The following is a 17,151-nucleotide window of genomic DNA, read 5'->3' as shown; positions in this document are numbered from 1 at the left end:
GGCAACTCTAAGGGGTCGCACCACCAGCAAACGACGACTTTGAAGCCCATTTCTCATGGGGTCCGCCATTGGTCTAGCTTAGTGGAAAAAAGACATTGATTTGCAAATCAGTGATTTTAAGTTCAAACCCCCTTAACACATTGGTAGTGTGTATGTGAGAAACTCGATCTCCTCCAATAGTAACTGTCATGCTCACGTGTATAGATAGAATGGGTGAGGATTTAAAGTATTATATAGTGAGATGATGCATTATGCATAGTCAGAACACGAAAATTGTAACTAGCTGATTAATATAGGAAGATGCCTTTATTATATGTTTATGTCGCATATCACTAATTACTTGGTAAAAAACACTTCGCGTGCAAAAGTACTAATGATGCGACTGTCTTTTCCTCACCATCACAACAACAGATGCACGCCTTCAGTCCTCAATATTCTTCACCCTTTTAATCCATGGACTGTATCCCAGTATGGCACAAATTATTGAGGGAATACTTCTGCAAAACATAAGCATCTGCATATATATATATATATATATATATATATATATATAGGGTCAGAATCAAAGTATTTTAAACCGACTAAACTAAATTAAGTAAAACAGCTTAGCTCAATTTTAATACTAACAAAGCATAATCTTGAATCGAACTCGATATTTTCGGAGTTGATTAAGAAAATCCGAGTTGTCATTTGACACAACATAAGATTTTTGTTTCTACGTCAAAAAAGCATTCAAACCTTAGAATGCACTCATAAAAAATCGACCACGAATCCTTAACTTTAGGATCCTGCTCTCCATGGTCATGCAGCTTATTTATGCTTGTGACAAACAATGCATGTCACGCATGGTTTAACGACTTTGACTAAAACCAAAGTTTTTATTTTAATTTTTGTTCGCATCTACAACAAAGGGATGGTGGTGGTAGTGGAAGATATGATATCAAATCAAATGATATATATCATACCAAATGTAATAATCTGTGGTCGGGAGCCACTTGCCTTACATTGAAAACCCCTAACATATTTGGCCCACCGCAGGTGGTGGGTAATTATCATAAATCATAGAATTATCAAAAGTGGCCACACCACACCTCACTCTCCCCCTATCCAAATTTTGATCATTGTTTGTTCCTTTTCTCTTTTTGACCTTTTCTTTGTTTGCTCTTCCTCACGTGGACGGTGCAAAAATTTTCCAAAAGGTGAATGCCTCATTTTACTTTCCACCGTTAATTGGCTCGTTTTAGTCGTTTTAGTTTCTTTTTATTAACAGTTTAAGTCGAGTCATCAAATCAAATTTAAATGCTTTTTTAATCTGATTGTATTTGTCTAACAAAACGGGAAATTAAGCTTGTGCATGTATTTAGCCTTTCAAGGTAGTCCTTGTTGACTCACACGGGGGTTTCACGAACACAGAGTGAAATCAACCTTATGCATGAGTTTTTATTATTGAAGTGAGGATAATTTTCCATTTGATAAGAAAAGAACAATGCTATATAGAAGAAAATATTCATAACATAGTGGTTAATTGTAACAAAATTATAAGTAGTAAAAGGGTATGCAAATATTCGTAAGTCACATGTATTTAGTAAATTTAAGTGTTTTTGCATGATTTAGAATTGAAATATATGATGTTTAAGTCCATGACTCATCTTTCTATAATTCACCATTTTACCACTATTGGCAGAGGAGGAGGAATCTTTCACTTTTTATTTTTATTTATTTTTATAATCGTTTTTACAGACTTTTACAGGGGACAAAAAGTAAAGTAAAATATGTCAAAGTTGTCAAACTAAACTGCTTTTTTTCTTTCCCGCTTTTTTGCCTGTTCGTGATGAGAGGTTTTGACTCTATTTGTGAACAAAGTTACAAACCCCTGCTTTCTGTGCTCCTCTTTCCCCTGCTACACTACAATATTTATACCAGAGAAAAACAGCATCACCTTTAATTTAAAAAACAAATTAAATCCAACAGAGATCAGCAAAAACAGGAAGAGATTATGCAAGATTTTGAGTGTGCTACTAAAACCCAAAAAAAAGCAGAAAAGCATGACCCACCAAAGAGGCCCATTGCTTTGGACAATTGCAATCTGTGTTTGAACACCACCTGTTTGACAAAAGAAAAAAAAAATGGCCAAAGAAGTTCACCAACAGCAACATCTCCAACTGGGTTCCCGTCTCTCTTCCCAGTTCTCTCCCTCAACCCCACTAATACCATTTTTTTTTCTTTGCCTTGACATTCCATTAATTTTCTCTCTTGGGTTGCCTTCTTTCTCTCCATGGATCGCAGTGACAAGCAGCAACAGCAGCTCTCCTTGGCTAAGAGTTCGCGGCAACAGCGAAACAATGAATGGTTTGTTTGTTTCTTTTTGTTTTTGATGTGTTTTGATGTTGTAATTCACTTGAATACTTGTAATCTTGGTTCTTACTGTATTGCCTGAGTGATACTACTTCAGTTTTGTGTTTGATATCTTTTTTGTGCTTTGTTGTGTTAATTATCGAAAAGTAAAAGATGGAAGCTTTGGTGATTGTTTTGTTGATATGTATTCTATAAAGAGAACTTTTTTGTTTTCAAATAGCTGCAATGGTTTGTTGTATGAGTGTGTGGCTGTTTATGTTTTGTAGGATTTTCCGGGATGTTCCCAGTGATATTACAATACAAGTGAATGGAGGGGCTTTCTCACTACACAAGGTAACTATTTGTGTTGTTCTATTTACATTTACTTTCGATTCTTCAAAAATGGCTCTTCCAACAGATCTCTCTGACTCTCTCTACAAATTTTTAATGCAGTGATCAAAGCATGCTATACATGACTTGTATTTTGACTGTCTTGATGGAGTTTTGACAATGTTGTTTTTTAATGCAGTTTCCTCTTGTTTCTCGAAGTGGACGAATCCGAAAGTTAGTCGCTGAACATAGGGATTCTGATATCTCAAGAGTGGAGCTTCTTAATCTACCAGGAGGTGCTGAGTCATTTGAGTTGGCAGCAAAGTTCTGTTATGGTATCAACTTTGAAATCACTTCTGGAAATGTTGCTCAGCTTTGCTGTGCTTCTGATTACCTTGAAATGACTGAAGAGTTCTCAAAAGACAATCTTGGTTCACGTGCTGAAGAATATCTTGAATGCATTGTCTGCAAGAACCTTGAAATGTGTGTTGAAGTTTTGCTGCAATGTGAGAGTTTACTCCCTCTGGCCGATGAGCTGAAGATAGTTAGCCGCTGCATCGATGCAATAGCCTCAAAGGCTTGTGTAGAGCAAATTGCTTCAAGCTTCTCGCGGTTGGAGTATAGCAGCTCAGGGAGGCTTCACATGAACAGGCAAGCCAAGTGTGATGGGGACTGGTGGATAGAAGATCTTTCTGTTCTTCGAGTCGACTTGTACCAAAGAGTCATAACAGCCATGAAGTGTCGTGGAGTTCGCCCTGAGAGTATCGGTGCATCTCTTGTGAACTATGCCCAGAAGGAGTTGACAAAGAAGTCCAGCTTATGGAACCCATCTGGCCAGACAAAAGTTGATGTAATTCCAGCTTCAACTGGACACGAAAAACTTGTGGTTGAGACAATTGTCGGCCTTCTGCCCGTTGAGAAACTTGTTGTTCCGATTACTTTCCTATTCGGGCTTTTGCGAAGTGCTGTAATGCTTGATTGCACAATTGCTTGCAGACTTGATCTGGAGAGGAGGATTGGCTCCCAGTTGGATATTGCCACTCTTGATGATCTTCTGATCCCTTCTTTCAAGCACGCAGGTGATACTTTATTTGATGTGGATACAGTGCATAGGATTTTAGTTAACTTTTCTCAGCAAGACGACAGTGAAGAAGATATGGAAGATGGCTCTGTCTTTGAATCAGACAGTCCTCATTCGCCGTCCCAAACCGCTTTGTTTAAAGTTTCAAAGTTGTTGGACAATTACCTTGCTGAAATAGCCCCTGATGCAAACCTCAAGCTTGCTAAATTCCTAGTCATTGCTGATGCTTTACCCGAGCATGCACGAACGGTTCATGATGGGTTATATCGAGCCATTGATATTTACTTAAAAGTATGTCTTTCTTATCTTTTCTGTTGGAATGGTGTGAATCTAATTTACTTGTTAATGAAGACATTTTCCGTTGCATAGCCTTGCTTGACCACTCTCTTGCTAGAATGAACATGAAAAGTAAAATCTGAACAATTTCCAAGAAAAAAACAATCTTGATTTTCTTGTTTTTCTAGTTTATAACTCAGTTCATTAAGAAGACAATTTTAGTTCCCTTGTCATAACATTGGCTTGTGACAGGCCCATCAAGGCTTATCAGATACAGACAAGAAGAAGCTGTGCAAAATGATTGATTTCCAAAAGCTCTCACAAGAAGCTGGTGCACACGCTGCACAGAATGAGCGCCTCCCTCTGCAGTCAATAGTACAAGTGCTTTATTTTGAGCAAATAAGGCTCAGAAATTCCTTGGGCTGCTCAGGTGAAGATGAACCCAAGCCAATGCACCAGTCATGGCGGATCAGCAGTGGTGCACTCAGTGCAGCAATGTCTCCGCGAGACAACTATGCATCATTGAGGAGAGAAAACCGTGAGCTAAAACTTGAGCTAGCTCGGTTACGGATGAGACTAAATGATCTTGAGAGAGAACATGTCTGTATGAAGAGGGACATGGAGAAGTCCAATTCTCGTAAATTTATGAGTTCTTTCTCTAAGAAACTTGGCAAGCTGAGCTTCTTTGGACATAGTTCTTCAAGGGCATCCACTTCTCCATCGAGGCAGTCGTATAGAACTGATTCTAAAGTGATTGAGAGAACGTGTGCAAGCACAGATTAGGTAATTCACATTACCAGGGAAACTAAACTTTTATGCTTTGTTGAGTAAGTGCAAGCCATGCTCAATTGTTATGACATTTTTTACTTCAATATGCCTCTTTTGGCCACCTTGTAAATAAGATTTGGTGCTTTGAGTTAGCAATAGCAGGGAAAGCTTCTTGATTGTAATTTGGGTGAGTACAGTTTTGACATTTGTTTAAACTTTAAATCATTATATTGGTTTCTGATTGACATGAAGTTTATAGACTCTATACTGGATATTTAGAACAAACAAATCAAATTATAATTTATATATGTGATCTAGTAAGGTAACAAAACATTGGTGCACAGTCAACATACAAAAACACAGTTTAAAGAATGCCTGTCAGAGTAATCAACTTGAGTAGTCTGGATATTGCATCCGAGAATGAGTGATCTTGCTCTGTCGCTTGACTCACTCCTCGTCCTTGTTTGGCAAGGTAAAAGCTACCTTAAGACGAAGAGACTTACGAGCACTATCGGGTTTTCTTAAACAGGATTTCAACAAGGTGACCTGTTTACTATCTGTAATCTCAAGACCAGCAAGTTTGGCCGTAATGTTATTCTTCTTGCTGTAGTCATATACTCTACCATATCTAGTTTTAATTTTTGAATTTATCTGTGGCTTCTGTTTAGATTTTCCGTGAGTTTTCTTGTTTGTGGAAGACAACCCTGGCCAAGCTCCAACCTGGGAATCTGTTTGGAGCCCTTTGTCCGAGTCAACTTCTTCATCACTAGGGCTTACAGTAGCACAAGAAAAGAACTGATGCTTAAGCCTTCGTCTCCGCTCTTGATGCTTCAGTGTCACGCCAGCATATGCCTTTGGTGGGGAAGTTAGTTGTTCTGATGCTGGATGGTGACCATGATCTCTAGCAGATTGTCTCTGCTGCTGTGAGGAAGAAGAAAAAGAAGATTGGTAACCGTGCTCTCGGGCTTTAAGCAGCTGATAAATCGTACGGTTAGGAACTATAAAAAACACTTTTCCAGGAGTCAAAACTGCTTCAGCCTTAACCACAATCCATGGGAACTCAAAGATGTCTGGCCTAGTTATGGAGTGCCTGGGGTACTTTCTCATCACCTCTTGAGCTGTTATTGGTTCCTTGTGAACCTCCACACGCCTCCCCGGACGCACCAACTTGAGCACACCTTCCTCCCTTGTTATGCTTCCCATTGCCACTATTTGATTTCAATGCTCTCTTAGCAAACAGGGCTAAGAGAAAAACTCAAGCAAGAGAAGCTACCAGGCTGCTCAAGTTTTCTTCTTATAGGCCTCAACTCACTAGATGATAAAGTTTGGTGGCAAAACTTATGAAGAATCTTCGGATGGCATGACAGATTGGCTGGAAGAATGTGAATTCCTTTGTCCAGATAGACTCTGTAATCACAATTTAGTAGATTTTTTGTTTGTTTTGTCACACTGTATTTTGCTTGGTGGTAGGCTCCTATCTAATAACAACACTACATGTTGGCACTCAATATACTCGTTGTTATGCAATATGACAATGTGGCCGTCTATATGGTGGTGATCGAAAGAGTAATTCTAGAGGCGTGACTTATTATACTAACTTTTTTAGATCTCAACTGACGAGGTAGTGTTTCATTTATTCATGTTCGGATTTATTTTAGATTTATCCACGTTAAATAAGAAATTGGCATATTAGTTACAAAAATCGGGATAAATAGTTAGCGAATCTAACATTGTTGTGCTAAAAAAAATTTATCTAAGCATGAGTGGTGCTTAATAAGTAAAGCAGCCTCAATGGCATTGGATTGGACGAATTTGAGAGTGTGTGGCAACATTATCACCTGTGTTACATAAAACATAATTAATTAACAAAAATATTAGCTGTAATGAGCCAATGGAGGGCCTTGGGATTTCCGCCGGCCGTTGACACTGAGGAAAATGTGATTCACGCACATCGTAATCTCTATTATTTTAGTTTAAATATTTTTGTGAAGTTTATGAGCAATTCTCATCTCCCACAGTTCCATTTGATCAAAGTTGTCTGTCCTCTTTCTTGTTTTTCGTGCTGGCTTTTGCTGCTTATTTTATCAATGGATCATCCAAAATTGGCCCCTAAACCCAACAGAAATCATCCAAGTCCAAGAGTTTCTATATGCATCCAAGAGTTTGATCATGACACTCAAGCACCAAAAATTTGCTCTATTTTCAATTTGATACTCACCCATTGTTCAAGAAAAAGAGAGAGATAGAGAGAGAAGTCATGGTTTGCTTCAAAGCTCACAATGGAAATGGAAGGCTTGTTGTTATCAAGATGGATGCCAACACTAGCCTCCGTTTTGGAGATGGAGGCCATGGTCGACCTTGGGCTACCATGATTTCTTTTCTTTTTAAAATTTTAATTTTTTTTTTTTTGTTTCTGATCAAAGTAGAAATATGTGGCAAGAGGCTTAGCTCAAGTAATTAAGAGCAATTACTCTTGCACTGGGATTTTGTGTTCGAATCCCCCTCCCGATATCAATCCTATTTTTTTTTAAAACAAAAAAGTTGAAATATGTGAGAGCAAAACAAGTTTGGGTGTAGTGATAAAATCCTGTGTAAATAGCAGCTCTGAATCAAGCCATCCTATCAGCCCAACGACATGTCGTATAAATGAGTTTGGACCCAAGGCCACATTATTGTTGTTGTATTTATACCACCAACAAAATAGGCATACTGCAACTGCTCCAAGGTATGGAACCCGACGCAAGCTTCTCAGTGACAAATGAACATAAAAATGCTGAAAAAGAGTGGTGATCTTACAAGCTGAACCCTAAGCCAAGGGGCCATACAATGTAAGGGCAAATCAGCTCATGAAGTCCAAGTTTGTGAAATCACCAAAGTATACGGATGCTAACTGCAAACCAGAAAGAAGCAGACATAAACTCAAAACCAGAAACAACTCAAATATCCTAACATCCCATTATCATGAACAGTTCCAACCACAAAAATTACCAAAGGGTCTTCCAATTTCAACGCTAACATAAATTTATTGGGAAGATTTCTCACTTCTCTTTCCGCTTCAACGTTTACGCTGTTGAAGTTTTGGTATAGAAGCGGACACCAAAAGCCAAACCCAAAATTAGCAGGGGAACGAGGAACTGGAGGATTTTGATGATGAAATCGGTTGTCTTGTCCTGGTTGTAGTAAGGCTGCTTGGGAGGAGTGTACGCCCTCTTTGTGGGGATGGATGATGAATCAATGTCTCCGACATAATATTCATCCATCATTGCTCTAGCAGTGGAGCTGTGGCCAACATCCTCAAAATCATTACTTGCATCCTTTCCTGCAAATCATGGATCATATTAGGACCATAAATCACATCAGGGGCAACAACAGGTTTCTGCAAATATTTTGTGTTTGAAAGAGATTGCCATTGTGTCAAACCTGTGGCTGCCAATAAGACCTCATCACCGCCAGGATGGTCCTCCAAGAACTTCGTTACATCATATACCTGTTCCAATACATTTTCTCACATTACAATTTACAATTATTCTGCCTAGTCCAAAGGATTGGTCAGTAAGCACAAAGTGACACATGATTTACATAAACTATCTTTAAAATCATAACCTAAGAGGTATATTAGATATAGGAACTATCTTTACAACCTCACAAACTATCACCTATATTAGAAAGACACCAATGTGTAGTATAAGCACTAGCTATCACATTTTCAACCAAGAAATTCAATCAAAACCAGCTGCTGAAGCTTCTATAAGTTCCATGACATGTATCATCAACTGATTCATACCAATCTGATTCATATCAATCTGATCAAACACCCATACTTTTTTTCCCTCTGTTTCTAAAGCAATCTCACGTATACATTATTAGGTCCCATCTCATATCTTCCTGATCTAATTATCTAATGAAATTTGACAACAGAAATCACAACTTGCTGAATATGTACAAGGATAAACAAGCATAACTTATCTCAAAACCAGTACATGCAATCAAATTATAAACCAATAGGATAGCAGTAAAATCCACAATCAAACAATTTATAATCTACCCAGATCCAATCAGAGCAAGCCCAATTAACCTTAACCTTGCATGACACCAATCACATGTTCAATCACAGAAAATAAAGCAATTTATACACAACCCATGATTGGATATGATGAAATGACCAAATTAAACTGAGATTTTGAGCATAAAAAGTATAACAGACCTTGCCATCAATGAGGAGCCAGCAGTCTTTGCGGTCACTGTGAGCAGAGACCTCAGCTAAAGTGTAGACCTTGCTGCCTCCGGCCATTGTTAGAGGATGGTCTGTTTCTCCCTTCAAAGACTTTGAAACTGATCAAAGCTTGTGCAGCTTGGATTCACAGAGACTTCAGGGATTTGATTTGAATCAGAAAAGTAGGGAGAGTGGTGGGTTGGTGAGGCGCTGCGGAAAAATTTGATTGTAAATATGGGGTAAGTAAGGGTGAGATGGCAGAGTCGTCACCAACCACAATATCCCCATGTGTTTGGTGGTTTTTCAATTATGGCATAAATGCTTTGTGGAAATTCCTATTACACCCTTGTATTAACAAATAAGATCATATCAAATCGAGGTGCATTATCTGATAAATATTTAAGGTAAGGATTACTTACATACTTTTAATTTCGCCTATTGGATTACATCTAAGAGACTACCAACACATTCAATGAATACAATCCAACGGTCAAGATTAGAGAATGAAATGGGCAACTACTCTAATATAGGAAGAGGCAGATTGTACTTGGGTGTAAAGAGATGGGCACACTTCCTTAATCAACTGGCCTAACCCACAGGTATAAAAAGGTACTCGCAAGACACAAAAATAATTCAAATACCCACTTTTTAGTAGATGATTTTCAATAATGTATAAATTTACAGTACAAATGGTTAACAATTGAATTTCTAAATAATGATTTTATTTTGTTTTCTTTAGTAATTTGATCAAATATAATGTGTGAGCGAGGGTTTTATAGTTATATTGGTAAAATATTTGTCCTCCGACTCATGAATAAGAATTCGACTATCGTCCTTCTATTTTAGTAAACAAAGAACATCAATTATACACAATTGAAACACACATATTTTGATTAATTTATAAGCAAACAATCCCTTTTCATATCTAAACTACTCCGAAAAAATTATTGTGAGGCAATATGGTTAGCTCTACCATCCAATTCAACAACCTCAATTCAGCAGTATTGAGAGAAAAGATTTGACTTTGGTAGGTGACACATAAAAGAACGTTCAGATGGGAAATTGGGTCTTCAAAATCTTCAACTCGAAGATACAAAAACGAGCCCATTTAAAAACAATCAGGCATGCCCGATACGTAGCCCAAACTCGGATGCTGGTCCGGGCTCACACACACCACTCCCAGAAACCCTAGCTCTGAAACTCCTATCATATATAGTGACTGTCGTCGGAGTGGCAGAGAGAGAGAGAGAGAGAGAGAGGGCGAGCGAGCGAAAATGGTGTCCGGCTCAGGGATCTGCGCGAAGCGAGTAGTGGTCGACGGACGACACCACATGCTCGGTCGTTTGGCGTCGGTCGTAGCCAAGGACCTCCTGAACGGCCAACGAATAGCCGTCGTACGCTGCGATGAGATCGCCATATCGGGAGGCCTCGTGAGGCAGAAGATGAAGTACATGAGATTCCGGCGAAAGCGCATGAACACCCAGCCCTCTCACGGCCCCATCCACTTCCGTTCTCCCGCCAAAATCTTCTGGCGAACTGTCCGAGGGTAATTCAGTAATTACACAATGCACCCTTCCCTCTCTGTTTCTTTGCTCGCTCGCCGTTTTTTAATGGCGATTGCTTTGGGTTTTGCAGGATGATCCCGCACAAGACGAAGCGTGGAGCCGAGGCTCTGGCGCGGTTGAAGGCTTACGAGGGCATCCCTCCGCCGTATGACAAGACGAAGAGGATGGTTGTTCCTGACGCTCTCAAGTGAGTGTGGTTTTGGGGTGGGAAGTTTTGTTTTTGTCTTCCAAGTGTTTGTTGATTTGTCTCTCTGAAATGGGTTTTGGATGAAAATTGAAATCAGGGTCTTGAGGCTTCAGAAGGGCCACAAGTACTGCTTGTTGGGTCAGCTTTCGTCTGAGGTTGGATGGAACCATTTTGACACCATCAAGGTAAGATGAAGCTCAACTAAAATTTTTATGCTTCTATCGTAATTTGTTAGTCAAAATCTCTTTCATTTCAAGTTTTTAGTGAAACTAACTTATTGGGTTTTATGATCTTGATGTATTTATTCATACATTGCTCCATGTGTTCTTAAACTCAATCTTGACAATTGATTTGCTTTGTAAAGACATATTTCTATGACATAATGTTCTTGGATTTACCATGAAGCAAAATGACATTCGTTGGTAAAATGCTACGCATTGTATTCTGAACACACTTTTTTATTTCTTGTTCACAGGCGCTAGAAGAGAAGAGAAAAGAAAGGGCTCAGTTGGCATATGAGAGGAAGAAGCAGCTAACCAAACTTAGGTTGAAGGCTGAAAAATCTGCAGAGGAGAAGCTTGGTTCCCAGCTCGATATCCTGGCTTCGGTTACCTATTAAAATCTAGGGACTGCAAGTGTCATACATTCTTTTTGTTGAGGAGTACATCTTAGTGAAATTTCTTGTCAGGGTTCTCGTTTTTGGATCCTCAATTCTGATAATTTTCGATGGGAAAATTGTTTACTTGTTTTGAGCTTTTGAGTCATATGAGTATGAAAATCAATTTTGTATGAGAAGATAAAATTATCCTTCATCGTTTTTGCATTCCTCGCTCTGGTCCTGCAATTCCCAATTTAGTTGTCCACCATACAAAATTTTGTGTGGCTCCATTTGGATGGAGAAAATTTGAAAGAAGGATTTTGGATTTGATGACAAGTACATTTGGTTGATTTGAAATGACTATAATCAAGAAATCATTTGAACTGCATTTGTTCTTTTAAAAAAATCCAATATACATACACGAATTAAAATATTTACACAAATAACTTAATTTTGCAATGTTAAATAAATTCCTAAATTTGGAATTACTCTATCCTAAATAAATATAGTTGGCACAAAAAAAAAAGGGCTTAGGTATGCGAGCGGTTTTACCCCAATAAAAACCTTAATATGAAGTAGACTAGTTTAGAGCCCGTTGGCTAGAGTATAGAGGAAAATGTTTATATATATATATATATATATATATATATAGTATAGCCGCGCGGCTATATTAGATTTTTTTCTGTGACAATAAAATTAATATATATATTAAAATATTATATAGTGGTCGAACTTTTGAGTTGTATCTTTTAAAAATAGTACCGCCGGACGGCTATACTGGGTTTTTCAAAAGTTTTTAAAAATCGTATAGCCGCGGGTCCTCTTTTTTTAAAATATAAGTAGTATAGCCAGACGGCTATACTGGTTTATGTTTTGTTTTAAATACCGTATAGCCGGGCGGCTATACTCGGTTTTTTTTAATAATCATATAGCCGCACGGCTATAATGATTTTTACACGTGGGCACCTAATCGCAAGATGGGTCCCTTTTTTTTATATAGTATAGCCGCGCGGCTATACTGATTTCGACACGTGGGTCCTAATCCCAATGAGGGTCATTTTTTAAATATATATAAATAGTACAACCGCTCAGCATACCCCATTTTTTCATGTTTATTAAAAAAGTGTAGCTCAGCGGCAATACTTGTTTTGACACGTAAGGAGGGTCATCTTTTTTTATATATATAAATAACATAGCCGCGCTGCTATACTTGGGTTTTCTGATTTTTGGCTATATTTTGACACGTGGCCCCAAATTGCAAGGAGGGTCATCTGTGTTTTATATAATAGTATAGCCGCTCGGCTATACTCGGTTTTTTTGATTTTATTTTTGAAAATAGTATAGCCGTTCGGCTATACGGGTTTTGACAAGTGGTGCCCAAGGAACTCAGTCGATGAGCGTCGCAATTCAAAACCAGTAACGGCTGATTCCCAATTTTTGAACCCGGCAAACCTAATTTTGGCTCTCTCTCTCTCTCTCTCTCTCTCTCTCTCTCTCTCTCTCTCTCTATGCAAATATACAAAATCCAACCCAGAACCCGTAATTCTTGTTTGTCCCATGAACACTCAAGAACCAGCTGAGCCAGCAAGGATTCTTCTTAATCTTCTTTATTACCATACCATCTTACACGTTCCTCCTCCTCTCCAAAAATGGAACCACTTGGTTTCCAACCCAGTTCTCTCTTATTCTCACCTTGCCTGCCATGTTTGGCTTTGCTGCCTCATTTATATTGCACCATCACTGATCAAAAAGCCTCTCATTTGGTTCTTGAGCTGCACAGAGAGTACAGTTTGTTGGGTTGGCATTTTTCTCAGCAATGGCGCCTAAGTATAACCCCTTTGAGATTCCTGAGGGTTGGGTGTTGGATACAAGGGTCAAGAGGGATGGGACTGAGATCAAGGTACTCTTAAATCTATACCCTTTTATTTGTAGTAAAGATTGAGTCTGGTATAAGTCTGTCATCTTTGAAAATTTGGAAGCTTTAACTTCAGTTTTGATTATGGTGTGATGGGTCTTTTTTGAATGTGTTGTGCTGTGATTGTGATTATATATGTGTTCATTGAGTAATATGGGTGAACATTTGAGATACGTGCCCTGCTGCTCCATCAAAATGGGAACTGTGTGCTGTCAATTGCGTACAAGAAGAATATTTTAGAAATAAAAACATTTACTTGATTATATGAGCAGTAGAACCATTGTTTTGATCATTCAAGGTGCAGATTTGAAGGTTTCAAATTTTCAGTGAATTTTTTTTTCTTGAAATAAAATGGTTTTCTAGTGTTGTAAATTGTCTAATTGGCTTAGATCTTAGATCCTAAATGTTTTTACTGTTCATGTAATTGTGTAGATCTTATATTGTCAAGGCATAAGTACCATGCTCTGTTTAGGAAACTTGTCAATGTAGAATGTTAGATACACAACATGAAATCTCCTTACTCATTTATATGGATTAGATGATACAAGTTGAAATTGGTTTGCCTATGATTGCAGTGTTCATAAGTTAGAACACGTGGGTTTGCAGAGATACTAGTGATCTATGAGATATGTGCTCAGATACTTTTGAAAAGATAGATTTGGCAGTACGTAGTACAAGATAGTACAAGATTGTTGAACATTCAGTTCTGGTTCATTATCATGTTTTAGATGAATCTAAATAAAATTGTTTTCCAAATAGCTGCACGTGTTGAATTGCATGCAGCTATTATATATTAGTAAGTGGTACATGATCCATTCAATTCAGCTTTGTCATAACATGTTTAAGATGAATCTACATAATGTCGTTTTCCAAATAGCTGCACGTGTTGAATTGCTTTGACCATTACATTAGAGCAGCCTAATTAATGTTGGATGCATACTGCCAATAAGCGCCACAAGATTTTTGGTGGTTATAGTGAATGTGATGGTTGTTAATTAAAAAGAATGTCTTCGTAGCATTAAATAGCTCGTTATATATGGAAACTTTTTTTTCCATATGCTCTTTAATTTTACCAATTATGTGTATTTAAAGATGATCTTTGTTTACCATATTTCTGAACATATCTCAATTATCGACACGTGCGCTGCTACCATGAAGCATTGAATCATGCACTCTTCTTCTTCTTCTTTTTTCTTGCCCTGTGAAATTCAATAAAAAATGCTATCAAACTCTAAACCCTAATGGCGGGTTTGCTTTACGTAAAAGACTTGAACTGCTACAAAGAGAAACAAGGTGGCACCCTTTTACTCTTATTTGAATAACCTTTGTTAAATGTAGCAGTTCAAATATACTTTTGAAAACCAATGGTAGTTATTTTTAAGCTGTGAACAAAACTGCTAGCAGGGCAGTAGATGATACTTTACTTTCCCTTTTTTCAAAATCTTAATCCTTATTTATTGGATCAACTTCCTTGGCTATAGATTTTTGCTCCTCTTGTTTTTTCTTTTTTGATCTGAATAATTGGTTCACTTGTAAGTTGTAACCAAATTTATTAGATTGTCTGGCTTTTAGCTTGCTCAAAGACTTACTACTGAAATATAGTACTAAATTTACTTAAAATTAAATGGTGAAAATAGTACTATACTACTAAATATAGTACTAATTATGATAAAGAGAAAATAGTTGAAACATAAAAAAGTTTCTGAGTTGCAAGGACTGATACTTTTCAATGCATGGCTATTGTAGGGATTCTTCTGTCCTGCAACAGGTCAAGAATTTTATACATATGATGCGCTGATGCGCTATATCAGCTATGCAATTCGTGCACAAGTTTCTATCTATTCACCGGTGAGTTTAAGCTTCCCCTCCTAGCTTCTTAATGTTTTTAGTTTATGTTTTTTCTGTTCATTGTCATGTATATATCTAGACGAACTGTGGATTTCAAATTATTTCAACACGAGAAAATGATGAAAAGGAACTTCATGAGTTTATCTAGTTATTTTTTTTCTGTTTACGATTGCTGTTAGATACAAATACATTAATATTGTGTACCTTTTTTGTGTGCTACAATTGTTTCCAATTCTCTAAATTAGGTTAGGTCACTTATAAGGAATCTTGTGATGTATTAGAGAGCAGTTTTGATTATATTTTAACAAAAAAATTTAAGTGCCTTTACCAATAAGTCCTGAGTTTCCTGTGTATCATTTGCACTCATATATTATAAAAATGTTGTAAATCTAATAATCAGCCTTCCTAATCCGGAACAAATTGGTCATATTTAAGCACTTTTGCGTTGAAAAGGATTGTAAGGAAATTGATCCTGTCCAAAACTGAGATTGGAAACTTGTTTCAATCATATACTTGCAATAAAGTAGGGTTATCTCCTTTGATTTTGTACTTTCCACCTTTTCCTCCCTTGGCCATGGCAACTTAACTACAGAATTCTTTCTGGCCTCATCTTATTGACAATCATATTCAGTTGCCTCCATATTTTTCTACGTTTTGGTGCCTGGCTGCCAACAAGGTCTAGTTGGGGGCTTTGTGAGTAATTTGAAATGACAAAGCTAGAAATATGATTGTCATTTTAGTGGTAGGATATTACATCAGTTAATTCCTCAAGGGGGAGAGTGGTTTGTGAGTAATTCCTCAAAAGGAATGCATGATGGAAAAATCTTTTTTCTTTTCTCTTTTTCTTTATACAAGAAAGAGCTTCTTCTCCATGCACTGCCACATTGATTTGAATGATTATTTCTTATACATAGTTTAATATGCATTTACCCATCATGTGTAGGATTTCCAAGCCAACAAGCCACAGAAAGAAGCTAGCTCAAAGGCCGGGACAAATTCCTCATCAGGCCAGAGCTCAAATTCACTTGTGACTGAACAGGGTAAAGTCGTGAACTTCTTTATTTTAATGGGGAGAGGGAGGAAGGGATCAATTATTCTGTTGTAAATGATGATACTTGATTTTAAGTAATGGTGTGAGTTCCCTAATTATTCTGTTATAGGCGAGAAAAGCATTGATCCTGCATGCTCAATTCAAAAGCCAGATCCAAAACGAAATGGCAAGTCCAGCACTTCAAAGGCCAAGAAGAAGCAGCAGCGAAAACGAAAGTGAGGAATCCAAGCTTCCAGTATAAACAAAGATTGAACAATCTTGACATGAATCTTCGCTTGTAGTGAGAAGCCAGAAGTGTGGGCAATTTTGTAAAGCTATTGGTTGCTCTTTTTTAGTACTTTGAACATGGGTATGTCCCTTTTTTCTTGGGATCTAGCTTCATTCTGTGATGCTTAAACCTCGAAATCCTTTTATCATAGTGGGTGCCATACTTGGTTCACCTTTACATTTTTGTTGCATGAGTAGTCTTAGTTGTGGGTGGATTAACATGCTGCCACTTAGAGATCGATAACTTCCACATCTCTCTCTCTCTCCTCACTTGACCAAGATGATTAACACCATCTTGATCATCAAAACTCGACAATAATTTTACCTTTAAATGTTTATGCACGTAAGTTGTCAATATCAACACATCCAAAAGACCATTATACAACGTAGGAAGATATTCATGTTCCTCTTAATACACTCCATGTTAGGCAATCATATCCCAGCTCCTAACATGATTTATAATAGCAAATGTGGGTTAGGGTAGTTACTTAAGGCAGTGCACCCGTACTTTTGCACCTGAATTCGATCTCCCTTCTAGTACATTATTAGAGTAGTTTAGAATATCGCTTCTTAAAAAAACTGATTTGTAAGATGTTAAACTGTAACCAGAGAAAATTAATATAATTATGTTACCGATAAAAGTTTACTTATTGTCCGCATGGCCCAACCTTAAAGACCCAGCCCGTTTGATACTATTGTCACCATGGCCCAAACAACG

The 17,151-nt window shown here is 37.6% G+C and overlaps 4 protein-coding genes across 4 annotated transcripts; 3 read left to right on the top strand and 1 right to left on the bottom strand.

The window, feature by feature from the left end:
- On the top strand, positions 1,641 to 5,038 carry LOC18766180 (BTB/POZ domain-containing protein At5g48800). The gene is made up of 4 exons (XM_007201125.2): positions 1,641 to 2,349; positions 2,622 to 2,688; positions 2,864 to 4,036; positions 4,274 to 5,038. The coding sequence occupies exons 1-4, from the start codon at positions 2,276 to 2,278 to the stop codon at positions 4,802 to 4,804; spliced, it is 1,845 nt and encodes a 614-aa protein (XP_007201187.1). The 5' UTR covers positions 1,641 to 2,275; the 3' UTR covers positions 4,805 to 5,038.
- On the bottom strand, positions 7,459 to 9,284 carry LOC18768538 (cytochrome b5). The gene is made up of 3 exons (XM_007201297.2): positions 8,994 to 9,284; positions 8,210 to 8,276; positions 7,459 to 8,108 (listed from the first exon to the last, which is right to left on the bottom strand). The coding sequence occupies exons 1-3, from the start codon at positions 9,078 to 9,080 to the stop codon at positions 7,852 to 7,854; spliced, it is 411 nt and encodes a 136-aa protein (XP_007201359.1). The 5' UTR covers positions 9,081 to 9,284; the 3' UTR covers positions 7,459 to 7,851.
- LOC18767447 (60S ribosomal protein L13a-1) lies at positions 10,141 to 11,581 on the top strand. Its single transcript, XM_007200466.2, has 4 exons — positions 10,141 to 10,548; positions 10,638 to 10,754; positions 10,852 to 10,939; positions 11,230 to 11,581. Exons 1-4 carry the CDS (start codon positions 10,277 to 10,279, stop codon positions 11,371 to 11,373), a joined length of 621 nt encoding a protein of 206 aa, XP_007200528.1. The 5' UTR covers positions 10,141 to 10,276; the 3' UTR covers positions 11,374 to 11,581.
- LOC109950710 lies at positions 12,774 to 16,613 on the top strand. The gene is made up of 4 exons (XM_020570638.1): positions 12,774 to 13,252; positions 15,014 to 15,115; positions 16,059 to 16,155; positions 16,276 to 16,613. The coding sequence occupies exons 1-4, from the start codon at positions 13,169 to 13,171 to the stop codon at positions 16,383 to 16,385; spliced, it is 393 nt and encodes a 130-aa protein (XP_020426227.1). The 5' UTR covers positions 12,774 to 13,168; the 3' UTR covers positions 16,386 to 16,613.

Source organism: Prunus persica, chromosome G8 (genome assembly GCF_000346465.2).
Source record: "Prunus persica cultivar Lovell chromosome G8, Prunus_persica_NCBIv2, whole genome shotgun sequence".
Lineage (NCBI taxonomy): Eukaryota > Viridiplantae > Streptophyta > Magnoliopsida > Rosales > Rosaceae > Prunus > Prunus persica.
Note: the sequence above shows the minus strand (reverse complement) of the source record. Positions and strands in the feature narration are given on the sequence as shown.